The 20,581-nt window shown below is 48.8% G+C and overlaps 2 protein-coding genes across 9 annotated transcripts in view; both read left to right on the forward strand.

Moving 5' to 3' along the window:
- Positions 1-20,581, forward strand: part of SLC20A2 (solute carrier family 20 member 2) — a 104,445-nt gene that overhangs the window by 45,944 nt on the left and 37,920 nt on the right. For all 8 annotated transcript variants that reach the window (XM_033415402.2, XM_049704194.1, XM_033415404.2 and 5 more), the window contains 4 exons: positions 10,122-10,672; positions 15,514-15,654; positions 16,896-16,981; positions 19,905-20,001. In XM_033415402.2, the coding sequence (XP_033271293.1) occupies positions 10,384-10,672; positions 15,514-15,654; positions 16,896-16,981; positions 19,905-20,001 (613 nt within the window). In that variant the 5' untranslated portion in view covers positions 10,122-10,383. The remainder of the gene's footprint in view (positions 1-10,121; positions 10,673-15,513; positions 15,655-16,895; positions 16,982-19,904; positions 20,002-20,581) is intronic.
- Positions 20,054-20,581, forward strand: part of PLAT (plasminogen activator, tissue type) — a 249,087-nt gene continuing 248,559 nt past the window's right edge. Inside the window, exon 1 of the mRNA XM_049704196.1 lies at positions 20,054-20,057. The gene's annotated coding sequence lies outside the window, so the exon portion shown is untranslated. The remainder of the gene's footprint in view (positions 20,058-20,581) is intronic.

Genomic DNA, 20,581 nt, shown 5'->3' on the forward strand with positions numbered 1-20,581 from the left:
CCATAGGCTCTGCAGTGGAAACTGTAGCTAGAGGACCAAAATAAGTTTGTTCATGTTCCATAAATTCATGAAGGCCATTGACTGCACTGCTCAGGAGAGGGTCAGAAATTTCCACTCCCTCTCCCCACAGGACAATCCTGTGGTTCATAGTTCCAGGCTAAACTGCCTCTTCCCGGCCCTGTGGTCTCTGGATGATGTAAAATAATGGAGCTGGACAGCACTTGAGACATCAGCTGACCCTGAAAACGTTCCAGGGTGCAGGCTCTGCAGCCTTCTTGGTAGCCCGCTCTCTTTACCACCCTCTGCTCTTTCCCCATGGTCTCTGCCTCCCACCCCTGGCTGAGGCCAGGACCTCAAGGTATCCCACCCCCTGGGGTCAGGAGTAGTGTCATTAAGAAAGCCCGATGCATGTCAGCCAGGGGCATCACTTCTGCTGCCTTCACACGGGTTTCGTTTGAGCGCCGCCTACACAGTAAGTGGGTAATCACAACCTGTACTCTCAGGACAGTCACATCTTCAGAAGGACCAAAATTGGAATAGATAACTTCTAAAAGTCCCTTCAGTTCGAATGTTTTATGATTCTCTAATTCTGTGAACCAAGATAGGCTAAAAGAGTTAATCATAGGTTGTTTCTTGTAAACATTAACCTCAACTACTGTGAAGTACTTGGACCATCAGGAAATTGTTTTATTCTTTGGGTTAAGTTCAGTCCTGATGGCCAAAACCTCCAGAGGAGCATGAGAAGGATGAAGAAAGAATCCAGAGAAAGAGCAAGTGTGACCGAGGAGGAACCTTTAGACTCCTGCACATCGAGGCCCCAAACCATGCAGAGACCTATTCACCGAGGGCTCAGACACCAGAACAAGGGACAGCCTTGAAAGTGAAAAACAAAGATAAGATAAATGAAGAGAACAGAAGACGTATTCTGCATCTTAAGTTGTGGGTCGTAAGGAAGAAAGAATTGTCTGAGAGGCCTAGGCTGAAAACAGACAGATTCATATGAAATTCATTTTCTTTACTAGGAAAAACTAAGCATATTTTGGTTGTACATGCCTAACTTTTAAAAAAAAGTACTTTTCTTTGTAGTGTTTGAAGGTTTTTTTTTAATTGATGAAAGTAGTAATTGCTCATTGTAAACAGTTTTCATAATATCAAAAATGTAAAGAACACCTAGAGAGAGTTGCTCTTATTGGGCCTGTTTCTTGGACGTGCAGGCTCAGTGGCCATGGCTCACGGGCCCAGCCGCTCCGCGGCATGTGGGATCCTCCCGGACCGGGGCACGAACCCGTGTCCCCTGCATCGGCAGGCAGACTCTCAACCACTGCGCCACCAGGGAAGCCCCCGGCGCATTCTTAAACATGGTTGAAACATGGCCCAGGCCATTTTGTTTACGGATTTTTCACTTAGGATTATTACTATGTTCCGATGTCATGTAAAACTCTCAAGTTACACCATTTTAGTGACTACATAATATTTCATCTTTAGAAGTCACCCGTGTTTCTGAGCCATTCTCCTGTCCGGGGACAGTTAGGTGGTTTCCTCTTTTTCATGATCATTATAAATGACCCTGTTAATAAACATCTTTGTACATGAGTATTTATTCACATTTTAAATTATTTACTTGTTTTCTTGAACTTTTGAGACTGATGTCATAAAGAACACCCCTTCCCTACCTGAGTCCTCCTCCTTCAAGGTAGAGGACCGGGATGGCCCTGCCTCTGGCCCAGCCTGGCAAGCATACAAGCACCATTCCTCATATGAAAATAAACACCGTTGCTCGGAACTGTGTAAATCATTTCTGACTGTACTTTTGGGAGATGACATTACTGGACTGATTTTCGAGTTTGGTATTGGAGTTGCAAACAAGGTGACACTTTTATTATCTCATGCGCTCATCTACTGTAACTGACCTCCTGGAAGCTTTGGTACATGAGATGTCCGCAAGTTCAGATTTAAAGTACCTGCAGTCTGTGGCCCTCCACAGAAGTGATTTTCAGCTGAAATGCTTATATTTGCCCTAACCTTGAATGCTCTCGAGGGGTACCTCTTTTTGGGTCCTACGGAACTGATGGAGACTTACCTCCACGGGAAGGCCGGCTGTTCTCTTCTCTGTGGAAGCACTAAGTGCCCATCTTGAAGGGCGGTGAGTAGGCTCTCCCAGCAGCAGGCCTTCCTCTCTCGTCTCTGGCCTCGGAAAAGCTGTGTGTGAGTCCCTTTCTGCAGTGCAGCATCCTCCTCTGATCTGGTGTGCTCTTTGCTTCTCGACACCATTGTTTGGAGCAGGGGTGACAGCCTGCCCCTGACCCCTGGCTCCATTGGTTGCACTGGCTGGTTTTACTGTGTCTGAGTGGAATGTTCCTTCTTTCCTCAGGTAAGGGAGTGGCTCTTTCTTTCTGTTTTTAACTATTTAATAACTTTTGTACCTTATCCTAGGGGACTTGGGGGTTGGGGGGACAGTGTGGCAGTACAGGAAGGGAAAATATCAAAGATGACCCTGTCGTTTTCCTTCTTTTTTTCCTCAGCTCTGTTGAGATATAATTGACAAATAAAATGGTAAGATACTACCATTTAAATGTTACAATTTAAAGTGTCGGGCTTCCCTGGTGGCGCAGTGGTTGAGAGTCCGCCTGCCGATGCAGGGGACACGGGTTCGTGCCCCGGTCCGGGAGGATCCCACATGCCGCGGAGCGGCTGGGCCCGTGAGCCATGGCCACTGAGCCTGCGCATCCGGAGCCTGTGCTCCGCAACGGGAGAGGCCACAGCAGTGAGAGGCCCGCGTACCGCAAAAAAAATAAAGTGTACTCCGTGATGATTTGATATGTATTTGTACATCTACGTTGCAAGAGGACTCTTGTCATCTCGTCAGTTAGTGCACCCATCACCTCACCTATTTATATATTCCAGTGTTATTTTCTAATCAGCTTGATTGAGGCATAATTTATATACAGTCAAGCCCACCAGCTGTAAGTGTACAGTTCCATGAGTTTTGACACACATGCATAGTAGTATAACCACCACCATATGCAAGAGAGAGAACGGAAAGTTTCCTGTGTAGACGTGTGTTTCCATTTCTCTTGGGTAAATACACCTCAGAATGGGATTGCTGGCTTGTATGCTGTATTGTATAAGAAACCACCAAATTGTTTTCCAAAGTGGCTTTACCATTTTGTGTGGATTTTTTCTCTTAGTACCTTTTAGGGTTCTTTTTTCTCTACCTCTTCGCCTCCCTCCACCCCTCAAAGAAGTTCCTGCACCTTACAGTGTATGTCAGTCTTCAAGCAAAGACAAGGCCAGAGTCGGTACATCGAGGAAGAAGAGCCGCACTGGAGGGAGATGGAGGCATACGAGTGAGAAAGATCCTTCTAGAAGGATTTGGGAACCTCATTCTGTTACAATTCCTGTGACTACAGTGATACCATAACTTCAAGTTGCTTGAGGCTACCCGCAACTTACAAAACACTTTGCATGCATTAGATTTGCTATTCCTGTCCCCGTTTGCAGATGGTGAGACAGGACTTACCCATGGTCACGTTGCTAGTTAGTAGCAGCGCCAGGCTTGGGCTTCAGGTTTCCTGACCATTGCCCAGGGCTTTATCTGCCAGTAACGGCAGGTCGCCACGTGTGGATCCCTGGCGCTGAGCTGGGGGCCTTCACCCACCACCATGCTGTGTGACGTTCTTCCCACTTTTCAGATGAGGCGTTGATATGACTTTCCCAGGGCTGTGGAGCCAGGAGGAGGCTGGAGTGGCATGGACCCGGGGCCCTGACTGGCCCTGTGCTCCTTCCCCTTCTCTGGGCAGGAGAAACAAATGCTCTTTTCTAACAGCAGAGAGAAAAGGAGGAGGCGAAGGACACACAGGGCTGGGCAGGGACCGCATCTGTTGGCCAACGTCCAGGCCACTTCTGTTCCAGTTTGTGTCGTTCCCTTTTTTTTTTTTTTTTTTTAATTTATTTGGTTGCACTGGGTCTTAGCTGCAGCAGGCGGGCTCCTTAGTTGCGGCGTGCCTGCAGGATCCAGTTCCCCGACCAGGGATGGAACCCGGGCCCCCTGCATTGGGAGCGCGGAGGCTTAGCCACTGCGCCACCAGGGAAGTCCCGCGTCGTTCACTTTGCACGTCGTACGTCATTGTTTCCAGGCTCTGTGTCCGTGCTCAGTCCCCAGCGAGGACACCTGCTTCTCCTGCCTCTGTTATCTGCCTCCTCTGCCTCCAAACCCCTGTTCCAGGTGGTGCCTGACCTCTGGCTGCGTTGTCACCTTGCCTTCTGACGTCATTTTCTTCCTCTTCTCCCCTCCTCGTCCCCTCTGCCCATCGCCCTGCCTCTGCTGTCATCAGAACAGCATCCACCTGCCTTTCTCCAGGCACCTCTGCTCCCAGGGCCGCTCCGCTTATCTGTGAATATGCTGTTTAAAGGGGGCAGAGGCCAGTTTCAGACCCATTCTAGTAATGTTTCCATTTTCTATCATTCGTGTGAAAATATGAAACTCAGCGTTTTCTACCCTAAATATACTATTACTTTTTAAACTGTCTTTTTAACATTTAAGCGTTTGCAGTCGATGTTTCCGTGAGCTATTCAAGAATGATGCTGTAGGCAGAAGCTAACACACCATTGTGGAGCAGTTGTACCCCAATGAAGATGTTAAAAAAAAAAAAAAAGAATGATGTTGTTAATAGAAACTCCTTATGACAAGATCTACATCCTGAATGGTGAAAGAAAAATGTTTCTGCTGTACTGTTCTCCGCAAGTCATAAGATTCCAAAAGTGACTCTTCCGTTCTATTTAAATATTACCAGGAAAAGCTAGTAGTTCTTTGTCTTACTAGTCAGGCTCACCCACATGTAGCAGAGGGTTACTGGACTTTACATCGTGCCCTGAAGAGATATTTCGACTTAAGTGTCAGAATTCAAGATCCAGCCCCAGTTTCCGGGAGAGCAGGTGGTACATTTTCAGAGGGTGTGTGTGAAGCACTTGGGCCTCAGGGGAGGTGTTGGAAAATAACTTCAGAGCCCCAGGTTCTCTGCATGGGGGACCTGGCTCTTTCCCGTCATCTGTCAAAGGGAGGGCCTGGCCTGGCTGTGGCCCGTGAGTGTCAGGGAAAAGAGCCGCGCAGCCCAGAAGCAGCACAGTGGATGCCCTCCTCGTATCTGCTTTAGAGTGTATCAAGCTGGAGGATGTAAGCAGCTATCAATTATTACTCAGCTCATGTCAGTAAATGAGATTAAGCCTCATCAAGTAGGACCTTGCCCTACTTAAACTGTTTCCTAGCAGACCCAGGAAATAAGACATTTTATAGATGTATTGAATTCCTTCTGCATCACAGGGACAGGAGAAGGACTGCGAAGTTATTGGGTGAAATGTAAGGGCAGCTCGGTAAGCATCCTTCAGGATGAGAGGTGTTCTTTAAAAAGCTGAGTTTGAAATTGGCACATGAATTGATGAAAATAGGTGTGTGCTTGGGGAAGAAGCCAAAAGTCATCTTTGGGATTCTTTTCTGCGTGGGTCTGAGCTCCTGAACAGGCCACAGTCTGCCACTGACCTGGTTGTCTGGGGCTGGTAGCCGGACTGGGGAGATGGTTAGACCCCAGGCTGGGGGGAGGGGTGTGCAGGGTGGAGGGGGGCTGGAGCAGCACCTTTGCTGGAAGGGTCAGGGGTCTCCTCGGGTGTCACCTTTGGCAGCGTTTCAGAGCAGGACCCTCCCACCCAAGCTCCTCTGTGCACAAATGTCTATTAAGTGCTACAACTCAGCAACACTGCTGTTTTTAAACAGCATACAAACGTGACTAGAAATATCCTGAGAACGTTTGTTTTCACCCTTCCTTTAACATTCCTGTTTCTAGGGTGGAGAAGAGGGTGTTAGGGAGAGTTGAGGCAGATGCTCGTGGAAGTAGAGAATCTATAAGCCTCAGCTCAGGATCCCTGAGGAGGGCTCATTCAGAGCTGAAGGCCTAGACACGAGGGCAGCAGAGCCGAGCCGAGCAGCTTGTTCAGAAGCCTCTGAGGAAAGACAGGATCTTGTGAGCAGGACGCGTTTCGGACACAGCTTATGAGACCCTCAGTACCTCCTGCAATAAGTCAAACAGTTGAAGGGCTCTGTTCTTCCAGTGCAGGAGGTTGATGGCATCTGAAAATTGACGACTGTCTCGTAACGTTCAGTCCTGTGAATCCCGACCGTGTAGGGGCTTTCACACTCGGGGAAGGAGAGGGAAAGAGGAAGCTTGTTCCAACCTCCCCCCACCTCGACCTGACCTTTTTCAGAAAAGCCCTCCTAGGAGAGTTAGAAGGAACAAGGCATTTGCTGGAGGTTCCAAACAGCACTGCCCCTTGTTGAGAACCATTGCTGAGGACGAGAAGAGGCATTTCCAAGTGATGCTTCCACACCTCAGACTCCTCTGTCTCCAGCTGCAGGATCCCCGTGAACTCACATGTGTTGATTCTTTCCATCTTTAACTTGGTGTGAGGTAGGGGATCTCACTTTTTTCTTCCTTCCAGATAGTTAGCAGCTAGCACGTTGTCCCAGCATCATTTATTGAATAAGTCAGATTTCCCCACTGATGTGATCACCTCCCTTCAAAATCCTACTTTCAGACACCAGCACTCCCCGACGGCGTCCTGGTCGGGCCTCAGCCGCTCTGAATTTGGGCGGTGTTCTTGGCAAGCTTCCACCGTGGCCTCCTGCACAGTGGTCCTCTGGCCCGCCGAGGGCTCGGTCTCAGCAGCGTTGCTATCTTTTCCCATAGAGCAGATTGTGTGGTTATTTAAGCTCTGTATTTTGCTCACGTTTGATAAAAATCAATGGAGAAAGTCAGGGTGTTGGTACTTGCAATAAGAAACTGGCCGGGTAAATATCATGCAAGATAGAAATCATCTGGGCTCAGAAAAGGGGCAAAAGCATTTCTCCTCAACCAGCTGCTTTTGCACTTCAGCCGGTTGGCTGAGGGTTTGAGTGTGAAGGAGAAAACATAGACACAGTTGTGGAGATAAGTTATCTAAGGTCATCTAAGTAGGAGAGGGAATCCCTGCTCTGAAATGGTGCCAGGGGGACCATAAAGACAATGAGAAGCCTCACTCCAAGCAAAGCTGGGCTGAGGGCATCGCTGCTGAGCTGCCTTCACCCCTGTGTGTGCCATGTCCAGCCACGAGCTGTGCTCAGACACCATCCTGCCACTGACAAAACCAAGTACAGTGCAGAAGGGAAAACACACCCTGCTCAGTGACTTTTCAGCCCAGCTCCACAGGTAGGCGCCAGCTCTCCCCTCTCCACCGCTGTTGACAAGCCAACGCCATGGTTGGCTTCTTTGCATCACTTCTCTTCCCCTGTCACCACCCCTGCCCTGGGCCCAGGACACCCCATCTGCGCCGAGCAGGGGCCTCGTAGGCAGTCTCCCCACATCCACCCCGGCCTCCATCCTGTTCTCTCTTCCCACTGTGGCCAGGGGGCCTCCCAGAAGGAGGGTCTGAGCATGACAGCACCCTTTCAGCGCCCCCTGTTGTTAGTCGGTGACCACAGTCTTTAATATGGTCCAGCTCAGCTTCCACCGTGGGCCCCCCACCCCGGCTGCCACCGGTCCCCTCCCCTCGTCCCGCTCCTGCCCAGCTGGGAACGGCCTGGAATGCCTCCCCCAGTCGCAGGTTGACCCCCCGTCCTTAGATGGCAGGGGACCCTCTCCTGCCCGGGCAGACCAGGCCTTGCCCCCATCATGTGCTCGTGATGCTGCACGTGCAGTGAGAGCCTCCTGCTTCTGTAGCATCGGCTGCAGCTGATGGTCTGACGTGTGTTTGTCGATGAGCATCTGTTTCCCTCCCTGGATGGGAGCTCCGCACGTGCAGGACCCCGTCCATCATCACTCAGCATCTTCCTCGTGACGGGCAGGCGGGGGCCTGCAGTAAATATCTGTTGGGCATTGTCCTTGTTGGCCCTCTGGGCCACCTAACCTGACAGATGAACTTTCATCTAGAATTCTCTTATATTTTAAGATACATGATATTGGTCCAGAATGGTTTAATTTTGTATTTTCATTTATAGAACGTTGTCTCTTGCCTTTAGAGTGGTCTTTTCCTGTGTCTCCGTCGGGCCCAGAATCTCCAGAATTGCGTGGACCACGAAGCTTAGAAAATGAGAAGGTGGTCAGGGCACATTTTTTATTTCATCGTGTGCCTTGTAGCATTGCCTACACTGCCCTCCCAGCACGTGTACTCACCACATTTTAGTGAATTATATTTTTTAAAAAGATGGTTCTCAATATACGTTTATTGATTTGTTTTTTATGTATTATTTTAATTTGAAAAGCACATCACCATGGTATACAGTTTTTGGAGGAAAGGAAAAAATGATCTCTGACACTGCTTCTTAAACTCAACCACTGTTACAATTTTAGTGATTACCTTTTGGTCTTTTATATGCCTTTTAACGTTGCCACAATCACAGGTACATAAATTTTATGTCCTGCTCTTTTCCCTCTAAATAACCTTAATGTTGATTGATCATTATGTTGTGTGTGACGTGGTGTATGAGCCTGTTTCATTCAGTTCAGTTAGCATTTATGGGCACCATTCCCGATGCCTAGAACCGCTCAAAGGAACTACACAGATGTGGTACTTTGACTATATAATAATAGACCACCACCGTTCTGAGGCTTTTAGTGACCTTTTTACTTCACATATGTATTAATTCTGTGATGTCACATCTTCATCCCAGGAGGAAGCCTATGCAAGAGTTATTTCATTTGTTTAATAGCTTCTTTCTTCACTTATTCAACAACTTGATTAGGGCTTACCCCGTGCCAGGCACTAGTCTGTGTGCTGGAGACACAGCAAAGTCCTTGCGTCCCGTGAGGGGCCGGACAGGAGTGAGTGAGTGAATGAATGATGAGGTGGTCAGTAGAAAAGACAAAAGGTCAGGTGAGAGGCAGGGATGATGGCATGGGGGGTGCTCTTCGACAGGGTCAGGGAGGGCTGCTCTGGTGACATCTGGGCAGAGAGGGACTTGGAGCCGGTGATGAGCTGTGCAGCCATCAGACAGGCTGTTTCTGGCAGAGGGACCAGAAGGTACAAAGGGCCTGAGGTGAGCGAGCCAGTGAGGGGAGGGGGTGGGCAGGGGCTGAGGTCAGTGAGCCCGGGCGGGGTTGGGGGGGCGGCCCGAGGAGGTCAGGTGGGGAGCCCGAGGAGATCTGGTGGGGGGGCCCGAGGAGATCTGGTTGGGGAGCCCCGAGGAGATTTGGTGGGGGAGCTCGAGGAGATCTGGTGGGGGACCCCTGAGGAGATCTGGTGGAGGAGCCCGAGGAGATCTGGTGGGGGGCCCGAGGAGATCTGATGGGGAAGCCCCAAGATCTGGGGGGAGCCCGAGGAGATCTGGCGGGGGAGCCTGAGGAGATCTGGTGGGGGACCCCCGAGGAGATCTGGTGGGGAGCCCCGAGGAGATCTGGGGGGGAGCCCCAAGGACATCTGCTGGGGGAGCCCCACGGAGATCTGGGAGGGCCTCCCAGGCCATGGTCAGGCCTCTGACTGTTCCCCGAGTGAGGTGGGAAACAGGGCGTAGTGACCTGATCTGCTTCTTGCTCTGACAGGGTCGCTTCACTCCAGCTTCCCTGTCCCCCGGGAGCCCCTTCAGTTCCCACCCTGTCACCTTTTGAAGGAGTCACTTCGTGTCTGACCCGGGTCTGCCAAGCTCAGGGTGTGCAAATGGTCAGGTAGACAGTTGCCACACCCCACGGTGTCACAGCCACATCGGGTCATCCTGCTCCAGGCGCGGTCCACGTATTTGAGGAACGCGGTAACTCTGAATTTCTCGTTTCCTTATCTTTTGCTCATCCAAGGCAATTTTTTCTTTCTAAAATAAAGACCACATACATTTTTCAAATTGCATAAAAATGTATCCTGTTAAGACTTCCTATCTGTGATCATAAAGCAGCTTCACCCTGGGACGCTCTAGAATCAGCTTTTCCGGGGGTGGGCTGGGCAGGTAGCCTGATTATCATCTTCCTTGCGTTGCTTTACGGTCAGATCTGCCACATGCCAGCGTGAGATCCTATCAGCAGTTTCCAAACATTTCTTTTCTGAAAGAACAAACTGTTGTCACCGGTTCCTCAGGGTAATTGATCTCCTTTGTCTTCTTCCTGTTAGAGGGGGAGATCTCACAGCTTCCCCAGACTGGGAAGGAAAATATGGAATGTGTTTTACCGCTGACTGAACACAACCCAATGAACTGTCCTGACAGTAGTTTGAAAACCAGCAGCTAGCAGTTTGTGCAGCTCCAGCATCATCCGGCACTTTCCAGCGCAGACTCATTGTTTACGAGAACTCTCGGCCTGACGACGTTTGAACCTCAAGCTCGGCAGCTTTCAAATACTTCTGCAAAAGAAAAGTACCCGGAACCCCCTTTCCAAAATGGCCGCAGATGAGTATCTGTGGATGGTCATCTTGGGTTTTTTCATAGCTTTTATCTTGGCATTTTCCGTGGGTGCCAATGATGTTGCCAATTCGTTTGGTACCGCCGTGGGCTCGGGCGTGGTGACCCTGAGGCAGGCCTGCATCCTGGCTTCAATCTTTGAAACCACCGGTTCGGTGTTACTGGGGGCCAAAGTCGGAGAGACCATCCGGAAAGGCATCATTGACGTGAACCTGTACAACCACACTGTGGAGACGCTCATGGCCGGGGAGGTCAGTGCCATGGTCGGTAAGTAGCCTCATCTTTCCACCTGTGGGAATGTGTCCACTGACCCATTTCTCATATACATAAATGAGATTTTTGTTTTAACTTTTCAAAAACTGGTTTGGTGGTTCTTTTTTTTTTTATTGAAGTCCAGTTGATTTACAATGTTGTGTTAGTTTCAGGTGTACAGCAAAGTGATTCAGCCATATATATATGTATGTATACTTTTTCAGATTTCTCATTTACTATTATTTACTCATTTACTACTATTATTTGTGCTCTCTGTGTTTTAATTCAGTTATCATTTTGGTCAGTGTTCAAATATCAAACAACCATTTCTTTCCTTGAATGTATGGCAGACTTGCTTGTCCAAATAGATTTTGGTTAAGTCAGTGCTTTTCATAAAGTCCAGAAAAAGATATTTGTAGCATAGCTCTTTGTCATTTTAAAGCTGTTTGAAAGTTATTAAAGAAAGAACACGTCTAAGTGAATGTGTTTGAGAGGTTTACTTAGGTTTATTTATAAACCTTGAAGGTTCATTTCTATTTTTTCATAGATTTTCCATCAGTTAGGAAGTAATGTTTTGAAAACTTGATTGCTCCAAAACAGTGTTTATTAGCTTAACTTCTGTATTCTCCGTTGAAGTTTTAAAGCAGTTACCAATTGACTCTTAAGTGACTGTGTTTTCAAGAAATTCTGGTCTTCTCTGTCATTTGTCTTCCTTTTGTTAGTGTTTGTTTGGATTTTCTGATTCCACCCCTGGGAGCTCCATCTAGTATGCTTGTTTTTTTTGTTTGTTTTTTGTTTGTTTGTTTGTTTTTGTGGTACACGGGCCTCTCACTGTTGTGGAGCACAGGCTCCAGACGCACAGGCTCAGCAGCCATGGCTCACGGGCCCAGCCCCGCTCTGCGGCATGTGGGATCTTCCCGGACCGGGGCACGAACCCGTGTCCCCTGCATCGGCAGGTGGACTCTCAACCACTGCGCCACCAGGGAAGCCCCCACTGCGCCACCAGGGAAGCCCTAGTACGCTTGTTCGTTTTCTACCGGAAGATCACTTGTATGTCACCTGTTTGCAGTAGGACCTTTTATTGGTGGTGTCGGGCGTGTGGTTCCTCCCCCGCCCGAGGCGACTCCACGCTGGCAGCACCGTGGGCGCTGCCCTCGCTGAGCTGGAAGATTCGGGCAGCAGGGCCTTAGGTGCAGCCGACAAGCTCCTCCTCAGCTTGCCTCTAGGTCGAGGTGATGCACAGCAGATGGCGTGTCTACACGGGTAGTGGGGGAGAGGTGGGAGAGGGGAGTCCTGCCACCTTCTGCTTTCAACAGGGCACGTGCTTTTGTGGGGAGAGCCCTGCACCGGGAGGCCGGATGCTGGTGGACCAAGAACACGGCTACATCCCACGGATCCCCAGGGGTTTACCACCGCCAGCACTTCTTAAGCCCCCAGAATGTGCAGGTCATTTGCCAGGTTTAAGGTGGCCCATCATCTTTTCTTTACAGCGGGTTAGTTTGAGAAGTAGAGTAGTTGAGGCCTTTGGTTGGAAGATGGATGTCCTCAGTAAGGAATTAAATACTACCAAAGCACAGTAAGCTGGTCATACGTGCTGAGGAGTTCCTCTTTGTCAGCTGCACATGTTGTGTGAAAGGTGTAAGGCTCATGATGACTTTAATTCATCATTATTTTTAAGAATTAAAAATCATTTACTACAACAGCTACTGTAATGATTGAATTTTCACCTTCACTGAACATGTACTTCTCATCACAGTCCGGTATAATTGACATTTCCCTGACAGTTTGACAGTTGTTTGTCAAATTCACCCTCAATAGTCATGATCAATATCTAAGACATAATCATATCAAGAGGAAATTAAGATTTTGCCAGTCGGTATGATGCGGACAAGATATATTGAAAGTAGAGGAGAAATAAAGAAAAACATTGATGAAGTTCAATCTTTTTTTTTTAATTTTATAATTGGAGTGTAGTTGATTTACAATGTTGTGTTAGCTTCAGGTGTACAGTGAGTCAGTTATACATATACATATATCGGCTCTTTTTATAGATTCTTTTCCATATAGGTCATTACAGAGGATTGAGTGGAGTTCCCTGTGCTATACAGTGATGAAGTTCAATCTTAACAGAGGTTCCTCCTTGAGTTGGATGAGCCCTTTGGGGAGTGGTGGTGCTTACTGAGGAGGTTTGTTTGTGCGGCTGCCCCAGGGCCCTGGGTGGACGGAAGGCCTGCGGGCTGAGCTCCACGTCACCACTCACTTGCCGTGTAGACAGCATAAGTTGTCCAGTTTTTGGGTTTTCCCACCCCTGGCCTTGGTCTCTACACTCAAAGAATGAAGGATACTCACCTCCACTAGAATTTAGGTCAACCAAAGCATTTGGGGACTTTTGCTTGAATAACTTGGTTTGGTTTGCTTTGGTGTCTTTTTTTTTTTTTTTTTTTTTTTTTTTTTTTGGTGTGTGGCTAGAAGAATCTCAAAGCCTATTTTGTTGGGAATTGGTGAGAGTTACCTAGACTTTTAAAATTGGGTTCCTTGTACATGGGAACTGGGGAAGTTTAGGATGGTGGTATAATCATGATTGGCGCAAACCGAGATGATTCTGTTCAGATGCCTGAGTTCTCCCAATCTTCCTCTTTTAAAGTCAACATCCCTTTCTTTGTCCCTTTTCTCCCCATCTCTTTATTTTTTTTCTCTTTTTTCTTTATAATCTTCACCCCAAGCCCATGAGTCTCTGTGCTTGCTGGTAAAGTTGCGGTAGTGTTAAGTTGATTGGGTAGAAGAAATTGTTCATGCCAGCCACGCTTCCTGAACAAGGCACCTCTGGGGACTCTAGCTCAGCCCTAAAGCAACAGTCGATCCACTTAGTATGAAACCGCCAATGGTTTCCAAAATCCACTGAGAATTCAGAACGCGCCATCTTTTCGTGGAAATACCCACGACAGCACGACCGAGCCATCTCCTGGAACCACCCTAGGAAGCGCTGAGTCTTCTTTGCCTCCGCGTAACCTGTACCTTCTCTGCCGTTCTTTCATCCTCCAGGGGCCTGTGGCCTCAGACACCCATCTTAACCTCCACTTTCCCCAGGTTTTGTCTGGCAGCCTCATCCTGTGCTTAATCCCCTCCTTCATTGCAGGACATCATTATCTTAGGTTAAGCTCTCTCTTTTTCCCACTGTTTTCCTTCACGTTAATGTAATCCCATTCACCTCCAGGAATTCCCAAGGTCAAGGAGGGCCTCTGGCCCACTCTCGCCTTGCAAGGCCCCGTCCTCCCCTCTGTCCCCTGCTCCCCAGTGCCCACCCCCCATTCCTCCCTCTCTCAGGCAGCCCCGTCCCCCTACCTTTCCTTACCAACCCTCCTGTTATAAAGTCAGCCAGAGAGAGGAGAGTGGCTTTCAGGATTGAAAACCTCATGGTCTGAATTCACGTGGGTGAGTTTATCCCATTCTCTTAACATCACTAGGGTATTTTACTTTTTGTAAGAATATTTGCTTTTTAAGTTCTGGTTCTGTGGTGTGAAACACGCTCCAAAGTCTGGCTTTATTTTTAAAACAACTAGTCCCTGAGGAGCCCAGGGCTTAGATGTCCGGGCTTGCAGGACTGCCCGCGGGGGAGCCTGGTTGCTGCCATCAAGCCTGTCACCGGTTTGGCAGCCCAAGGCTGGCCCTCCTCCTCCCAGCACACGTTTCAGGGGGTAGGTTCGGGGTCACGGCCCGCTGCGGCGCAAAGGTCAGCCTGCCTGGCGCTCCCAGAGCAGCTGTCAGCCTTGCTCCGCAAATGGGGACCTGCACGACCTCTCACGAGCCTCTGTGACGCAGATGTTTTTGGAGAAAATGCCAGGGGTCTGTTTAAAAGTGCTGCTACCAAGCAGCCAGATTTCCAGAGTTAACACTTGGGATTAAGGCCGTGCCCTGCTTATCAGCCAGGCCCTTCGTCCCCTGCAGCCCTTTGTGAGCTTTTCAACAGCTGTTTCCGAAAGTGACCTCTCCCCAGCCAATGCTTTTAATACTCCCTGCAAAACTTGATCTGCTTATGAAAATATCTGAAGTGAACTGTAGCCTGGAAGAACACGAAGCCTAGAAAAGGGTGGCGAAATTGATGTAAAAGGACACAAAGCCCAAACCCAGGGATCCTCTTAATTCCTGAGAATTAGAAGGCCTGGAGGGGCCCAGCCGCCTGGGCAGGGGCTGAGGGTAGATGCCCAGCGTGGGGTTAAATATCATGGTTACTTCTCACAGGAGAGGCAAAACTGCGAAAAGTAATGCGGGATTACACACACTCTTTGTTTTTACTGAGGTATATTCGACGTGACGTTATATTGGCTTCAGGTGTACAGCATTGTGATTTGATGTTTGTATTTTATACTCTCTCTTGTACCGACTAATATACGTAGGCGGTATCTAGCCTCCTCATGATGTGACTGAACGGCGTAACTACAGCAGAATCTTTTCCAATACGCAGCCTTTCCTGTTTCTCCATGTTCATTCGTCCTCAGTCTCCTGCTTGGTCCTGGCCACACTTCACATCAGAACTCACCTCATCACCCGCACCCTTGCTTAACCATGACAAAGGCAACTAGGAACTGACATCACGGGGCTTTTCTTTAAATACTTTCAAGTACTTTCCTTTGAATAAGTCAGCATTATCCCTTCAGTGTTGAAGAATGTTCCTTTGGCTAAAGTTATTTGAGTGGTTTCTCTCAGGGCTTTGTAAAGAAACAATCCAGAGACAATTAACCCCAGGGAGGCATTGGGAAGGAGAATGTAATTTGGCTTTCTTCCATCTATGGCTGTTTGAGACATCCTGCTGTATATCTGACTTTTCTCTGTCTTTGTTTTTTATCTTCAACCTGCAGGCTCTGCCGTCTGGCAGCTCATTGCATCCTTCCTGAGGCTCCCAATCTCGGGGACTCACTGCATTGTTGGGGCCACCATTGGATTCTCCCTCGTCGCAATTGGTACAAAAGGTGTGCAGTGGATGGAGCTGGTCAAGATTGGTAATTGCCATTTTCTTTCACTTATAAGCAGGAAAGCTTACATTTTCTAGAGTAAGTGTTATTAAAAGTCACCGTTATACTTTTTTCTTTAAGTGTTAACGTTTAGAAGACCTATATGGATAGGTCTGTGAACGTTTTCCCTTAAAATTTCTGTTAGCAGAGATTGTGGACTGTTCTGCAGTTTTTAACTCCAGATGCTCTTTTCAAATGCTACATTGTCATCCAGCTTTGAAAATCAGTATCTGTTGTTCACAGGGCATTTAGAAATTTATCTGGTTGAAATCAGTGTGTAGGCAGAGAAAAACTGGGCCCTGGTCCAGGAGTCAGAGTTCCTGGTGATGCGGAAGCGTGGAAGTGAGCCGAGTGCTCCTTGCCCCACTGCATCCAGGAGACCCCCAGTCTGCCTGGTGCTGCTTCTGGGTTGGGGGCTGCCCAGTGGGGACTGTTAAGAGGGGTTTGACGACCTGCTTCCTGGGTCTGACTTTTTCAGTAAGGGGGAAGTCCTTTCAGCCCCCTAAGTAGCAACACGCCCATTGTGAAAAACACTCTCTCTCGCCCATCTCCATCCTTCTACGAATCATAGTGGCCTTAGGAGGCCTAGGATAAGTGGATCCCCGAACTGCGAGCAGGACACAGATTGCCAGGGAACTCTGCTGACCCCAGGAAACTCACCTGACACCCCAGGAAACTCACCCGAGGTCCCAGGCTTCTAGAACAGTGGTGCTTCATTCTGGCTGCACTTTCGAATTACCTGGGAGAGCAATTTAAAGATATCAGCGCCCAGACCCCATTCCAGACCTTTTAAATCAGAATTCTGTGGGTGGACCCAGAACGTAACTAGTTTTTGAAAACTCTGCAGATGTTTCCAGTGTGCAGCCAGAGGCTACGGGGTGACAGTACCAGGCTGGCCTTGGAAATTGAAAGGGAAGGTGGTCCAGGGATGGGGCTGCACGAAGGGCAGGCAGAAGGGGCTCAGTGGGAATCAAAGGAACCGTCGTCGGAGGCCAGAGCTGGGAGGTGGTGTGTGTGCCGTGGCCTGAGGTCTGTTTGTGAGGACGGTGACCCCTATGTGGAGGTCAGTCTGCCAAGGCAGTGGGTTTGTTGGGTTCTGAGTCAAGGTGAACAATTCCAGGAATGTTGACTAATGTATGTGCTATATGTTGGTTATCACTGTATTATATAAATAGGACCTGAATTATGTAGAATTTTAACATTCATTAGATTTTCTTTTGATTATTCAGTTGCTTCTTGGTTTATATCTCCGCTGTTGTCTGGTTTCATGTCTGGCGTGCTGTTTGTACTGATCAGAAAGTTCATCTTAAGAAAGGTAAGTGAGGCTATTATTTTTTAAATTAAGTTTTAGACCTAATTTTGGTTCTACTCAATAGAAATTAACAGTGAGGGGGTCAGAGGAATAATTGTTAAGGCACAGCCCCCTGAAGTTGGAATTAGACGTTATTCAAAAGTAGGCAGGAAGAGGTGGGTAGCGTGCCCAGGGGCTCCCCCAGAACCAGCACTGGACATGAGGTGTCTTGCCGTACGACTTAGTTCATTGGTCAGCATTCTTGGGCACTGTGCTCACACCTCAAAAAAGGAAAGATCATTATTTTGTGAACAGTAAACAGAATAGAGGAAGATAGTGTTATGATTTTGAAATTAACTAGCACTAAAAACAGCTGGAGAATTTCTTTACGCAAGTGTAAGGTGTTTTCTGTTTTTTAATGGAGAAAGGAAGCTTCAGACACTGGTTTTCTTCCTATCCTTAAGGATAGGATAAAAAGAAGGAAATAACACCTACGGGGGCGGGGGGTGTGTGGGTACATTTTTATCAAAAATAAAATGAGATGAAAATGGAAGCTTACTGAGATCAGTATTCTCGGCAAGAAACAAAAAAAACCTTGGTTACGTTTCGATTTGCCCGTCAAGGGGCTGTTGCGTTTCATAAGCCCTGCTGCTTGCCTTTGGCTACTCCACACACGCGAGCACATCAGGACACGCCTGCCTTCAGCCGTCTCCTTGCTTGAAGACACAGCTCTTCTTCTAGGCGGGCTCAGTCTCTTGTATGGTCACAAACTCACCAGCCCTTCTCCGGGGTCCAGCTGTTCTAGGACCCAGTAACATCTTGGAAGGTGCCACCCACTCTTGCCCCCCCTGCACCCCCGTCATCTGCCCCCCGCCAGGAGTCACTTCCCAGGTTCTCCTGCCCCAGCCTCCGCTTGGGTACGTCCCTCTGTATCCCCACACGCTCACTGCCTTCTTATCATTGCACTCGCGTCGTTGTGCAGCGATTTATCTCCTGCTTGGCCCCCTGTTCGCTATTTGACCGTAAGACCTGTGAGAGTAGAAACCATGACTGTCTCTTCGCATGCATAGACGGCGCCCAGCGCTGCTTAGGCCCTTCAGAGACACCGGTTGAACATCTGTTAAGAGAGAGGGATGGCTGCTTGGATGGGGGGCAGGTGATGGGTGCAGAGAAGGAAGGAAAGGAAGGAGGGAGGGAGGGATCGAGACAGGAGGAGGAACGGAGACGGGTCTCAATGAGATAGCTGCCATTTGCATTTTAAGAATAGGTTATTTGGGGCTTCCCTGGTGGTGCAGTGGTCGAGAGTCCACCTGCCGATGCAGGGGACATGGGTTCGTGCCCCGGTCCGGGAGGCTCCCACATGCCGCGGAGCGGCTGGGCTCGTGAGCCATGGCCGCTGAGCCTGCGCGTCCGGAGCCTGTGCTCTGCAACGGGAGAGGCCACAACAGTGAGAGGCCCGCGTACCGCAAAAAAAAAAAAAAAAAAGAATAGGTTATTTGAGAAAACATAAGGTGATTCAGTTACAACACGCAAACTGAAGACTTTACGCCTTCAGGAGTTACTGGTTGGGAGTCTTTCTGTAGCAGCCGTCATCCCCCAGAAAACAGCATTTTGGAAGCGGAGGCAGTAGGCATGTGAGCGTCTCAACGTTTCGTTTTCAGTTCAGCCTGGGTTCCTGTCCCAGGTCCACGGCAGATCGGGAGGTGATGTGCCTCGTCCCAGGCTCCTGCCCATCCCTTTGTACCTGTTCCTCACCTGCCCTCCTGTGACTGTGGCTGGGGCTCCCATGCGGCTGAATCACCTTGCACCCCAGCTCTCCCTTTCCTGACATCTCACTTCCATTCACCTCAGGCCTCCTGACAAGTGCTGGTGGCCGCTTGAGACATTGCAGGCGGGTTCTTGATGAGTTTGCAGTTCTGCAAACTACTCGATTTGCACACGTTTGCATTTGACAGTAGGAACTGTCAGCTAGGAGCTCTGAGATGGTCTGTGCTTATCCTGACTTCTGTAGCTCGCATCAAGCTTAGACCTAATTTTCCTTTTATCCTGGTGGGTCATAGACTGATACCAATGTACAAGAGTGTCTTACGTGGTCATCAGAAATTAGCCCGTGTTTGAATTATTTAAGCAACGCCATGTGCCAGTTCTGCGTCGAGGAGTTCCCGGTTCATTTTTTTGCTTCAAAATCCTCTGTAGATCTAAACCCTCAAACTCTATATTTTTCCTCTGTAAACTCTAAATTTCGAATATTCTCCCAGGTGTGACTTTGCCTAAAACACGTGCAGTACTGTTCTCGCTGAAATATTAGATTTCGGAAGTGTTGTACCAGAAGCCTAAGGTTGTAAAAAAATGTTTTCTTAGACAAAGAACCCACAGTTCTTTTCACTTTTTAATAGTTGAAGGTGGAATGCTCCACCTCGTGAAAGGATTCTGAAAGTCATAGCACGTGGTCCTGTATTTCCTTGCTTTATATATTTCAACACAGCAAACCCGGATCGTGTCACGGAGTACCATAAAATCTAGTAGTAATGCTGTGGTGTTGAAGTCATTTGACTTTCTCAGGGCATCCTCAGAGGGTCAGGCCTCAAAATATTTGCTGAAAGTGGATTTTTGGGCCAATGTGAATGTAGCTAGAATAGTGAGTGCTCCGGGTCAGGGTTTTAGTCCCAGAAGCTGGCCTCACCAACAGCCCTTCTCTGTCCCCACATCTGTCACCACCTCATGTGATCCCAGCGCATTAATGCGTCTGCTGGTCACCATCATGGGCCCCTTGCCACAGCACTCGTGTAGGAGGAGGATCAGCCCAGGTCAGCCCCGGGTCTGGAGGTGCACACAGCCCGCGACAGGGACAGGGCTTTCCCGGAAAAATGACTTGTGTCATTTTGCCTGTGCTGCCTGCAGATGCCCCTGGAGTCCTGACCTGCCCCCTTATCTCCTTACCCCACAGGAGGACCCCGTTCCCAACGGCCTCCGGGCGCTTCCCGTGTTCTATGCCGCTACCATCGCGATCAATGTGTTTTCCATCATGTACACAGGAGCCCCAGGTAAGAGCCCTCGGAAGGTCACGGCCAGCAGGTGGTGTCAGAGTCCAGCGGCGGTGGTGGATTTGTTGGCCAACAGTCAGAAGCACTACTCACAATCATTACTCATTACGGAGCAGTGAAAAGAGTAGGAGATGCCTTTACTTGTTTTAAATACTCAGGAGAGATGTGAAGTACACAGGCAACAGACTTCAGGTTAAAAAAAGAAAATTGAAATCCCCCTTGTGCCTCAGATTCCTGGTGCTGAGTCGCAGAACATGATCGGACAGCCTGAGCCTTCCTGAGCTGGGGGGGCCACTGGAGGCAGGCGGGAGCTCGCTTAAGCAGTAGGTCACCACCTTGGGACAGTCCGGGGCGGGGCTGTCACGTGGTCCACAGCACAAACATCTAACCCCCCCGGAACTCTTCAAACCTGTGAGTCCAGGGACTAGAGCCCTGCTGTTCTGGTTCTGCGTTTCAGATACTGGAACCAGTGATGACTTTCTTTTCAGAATTGCTCCTTTTCTTCCCATTCTGATGTCTTTTGTTCTTTCTTTTCAAGGATTTGGGGTAGAGCAGGGTTAAAAGTTCCTTTCTTTTACGT

Source organism: Orcinus orca, chromosome 21, assembly GCF_937001465.1.
Source record: "Orcinus orca chromosome 21, mOrcOrc1.1, whole genome shotgun sequence".
NCBI classification, from domain to species: domain Eukaryota; kingdom Metazoa; phylum Chordata; class Mammalia; order Artiodactyla; family Delphinidae; genus Orcinus; species Orcinus orca.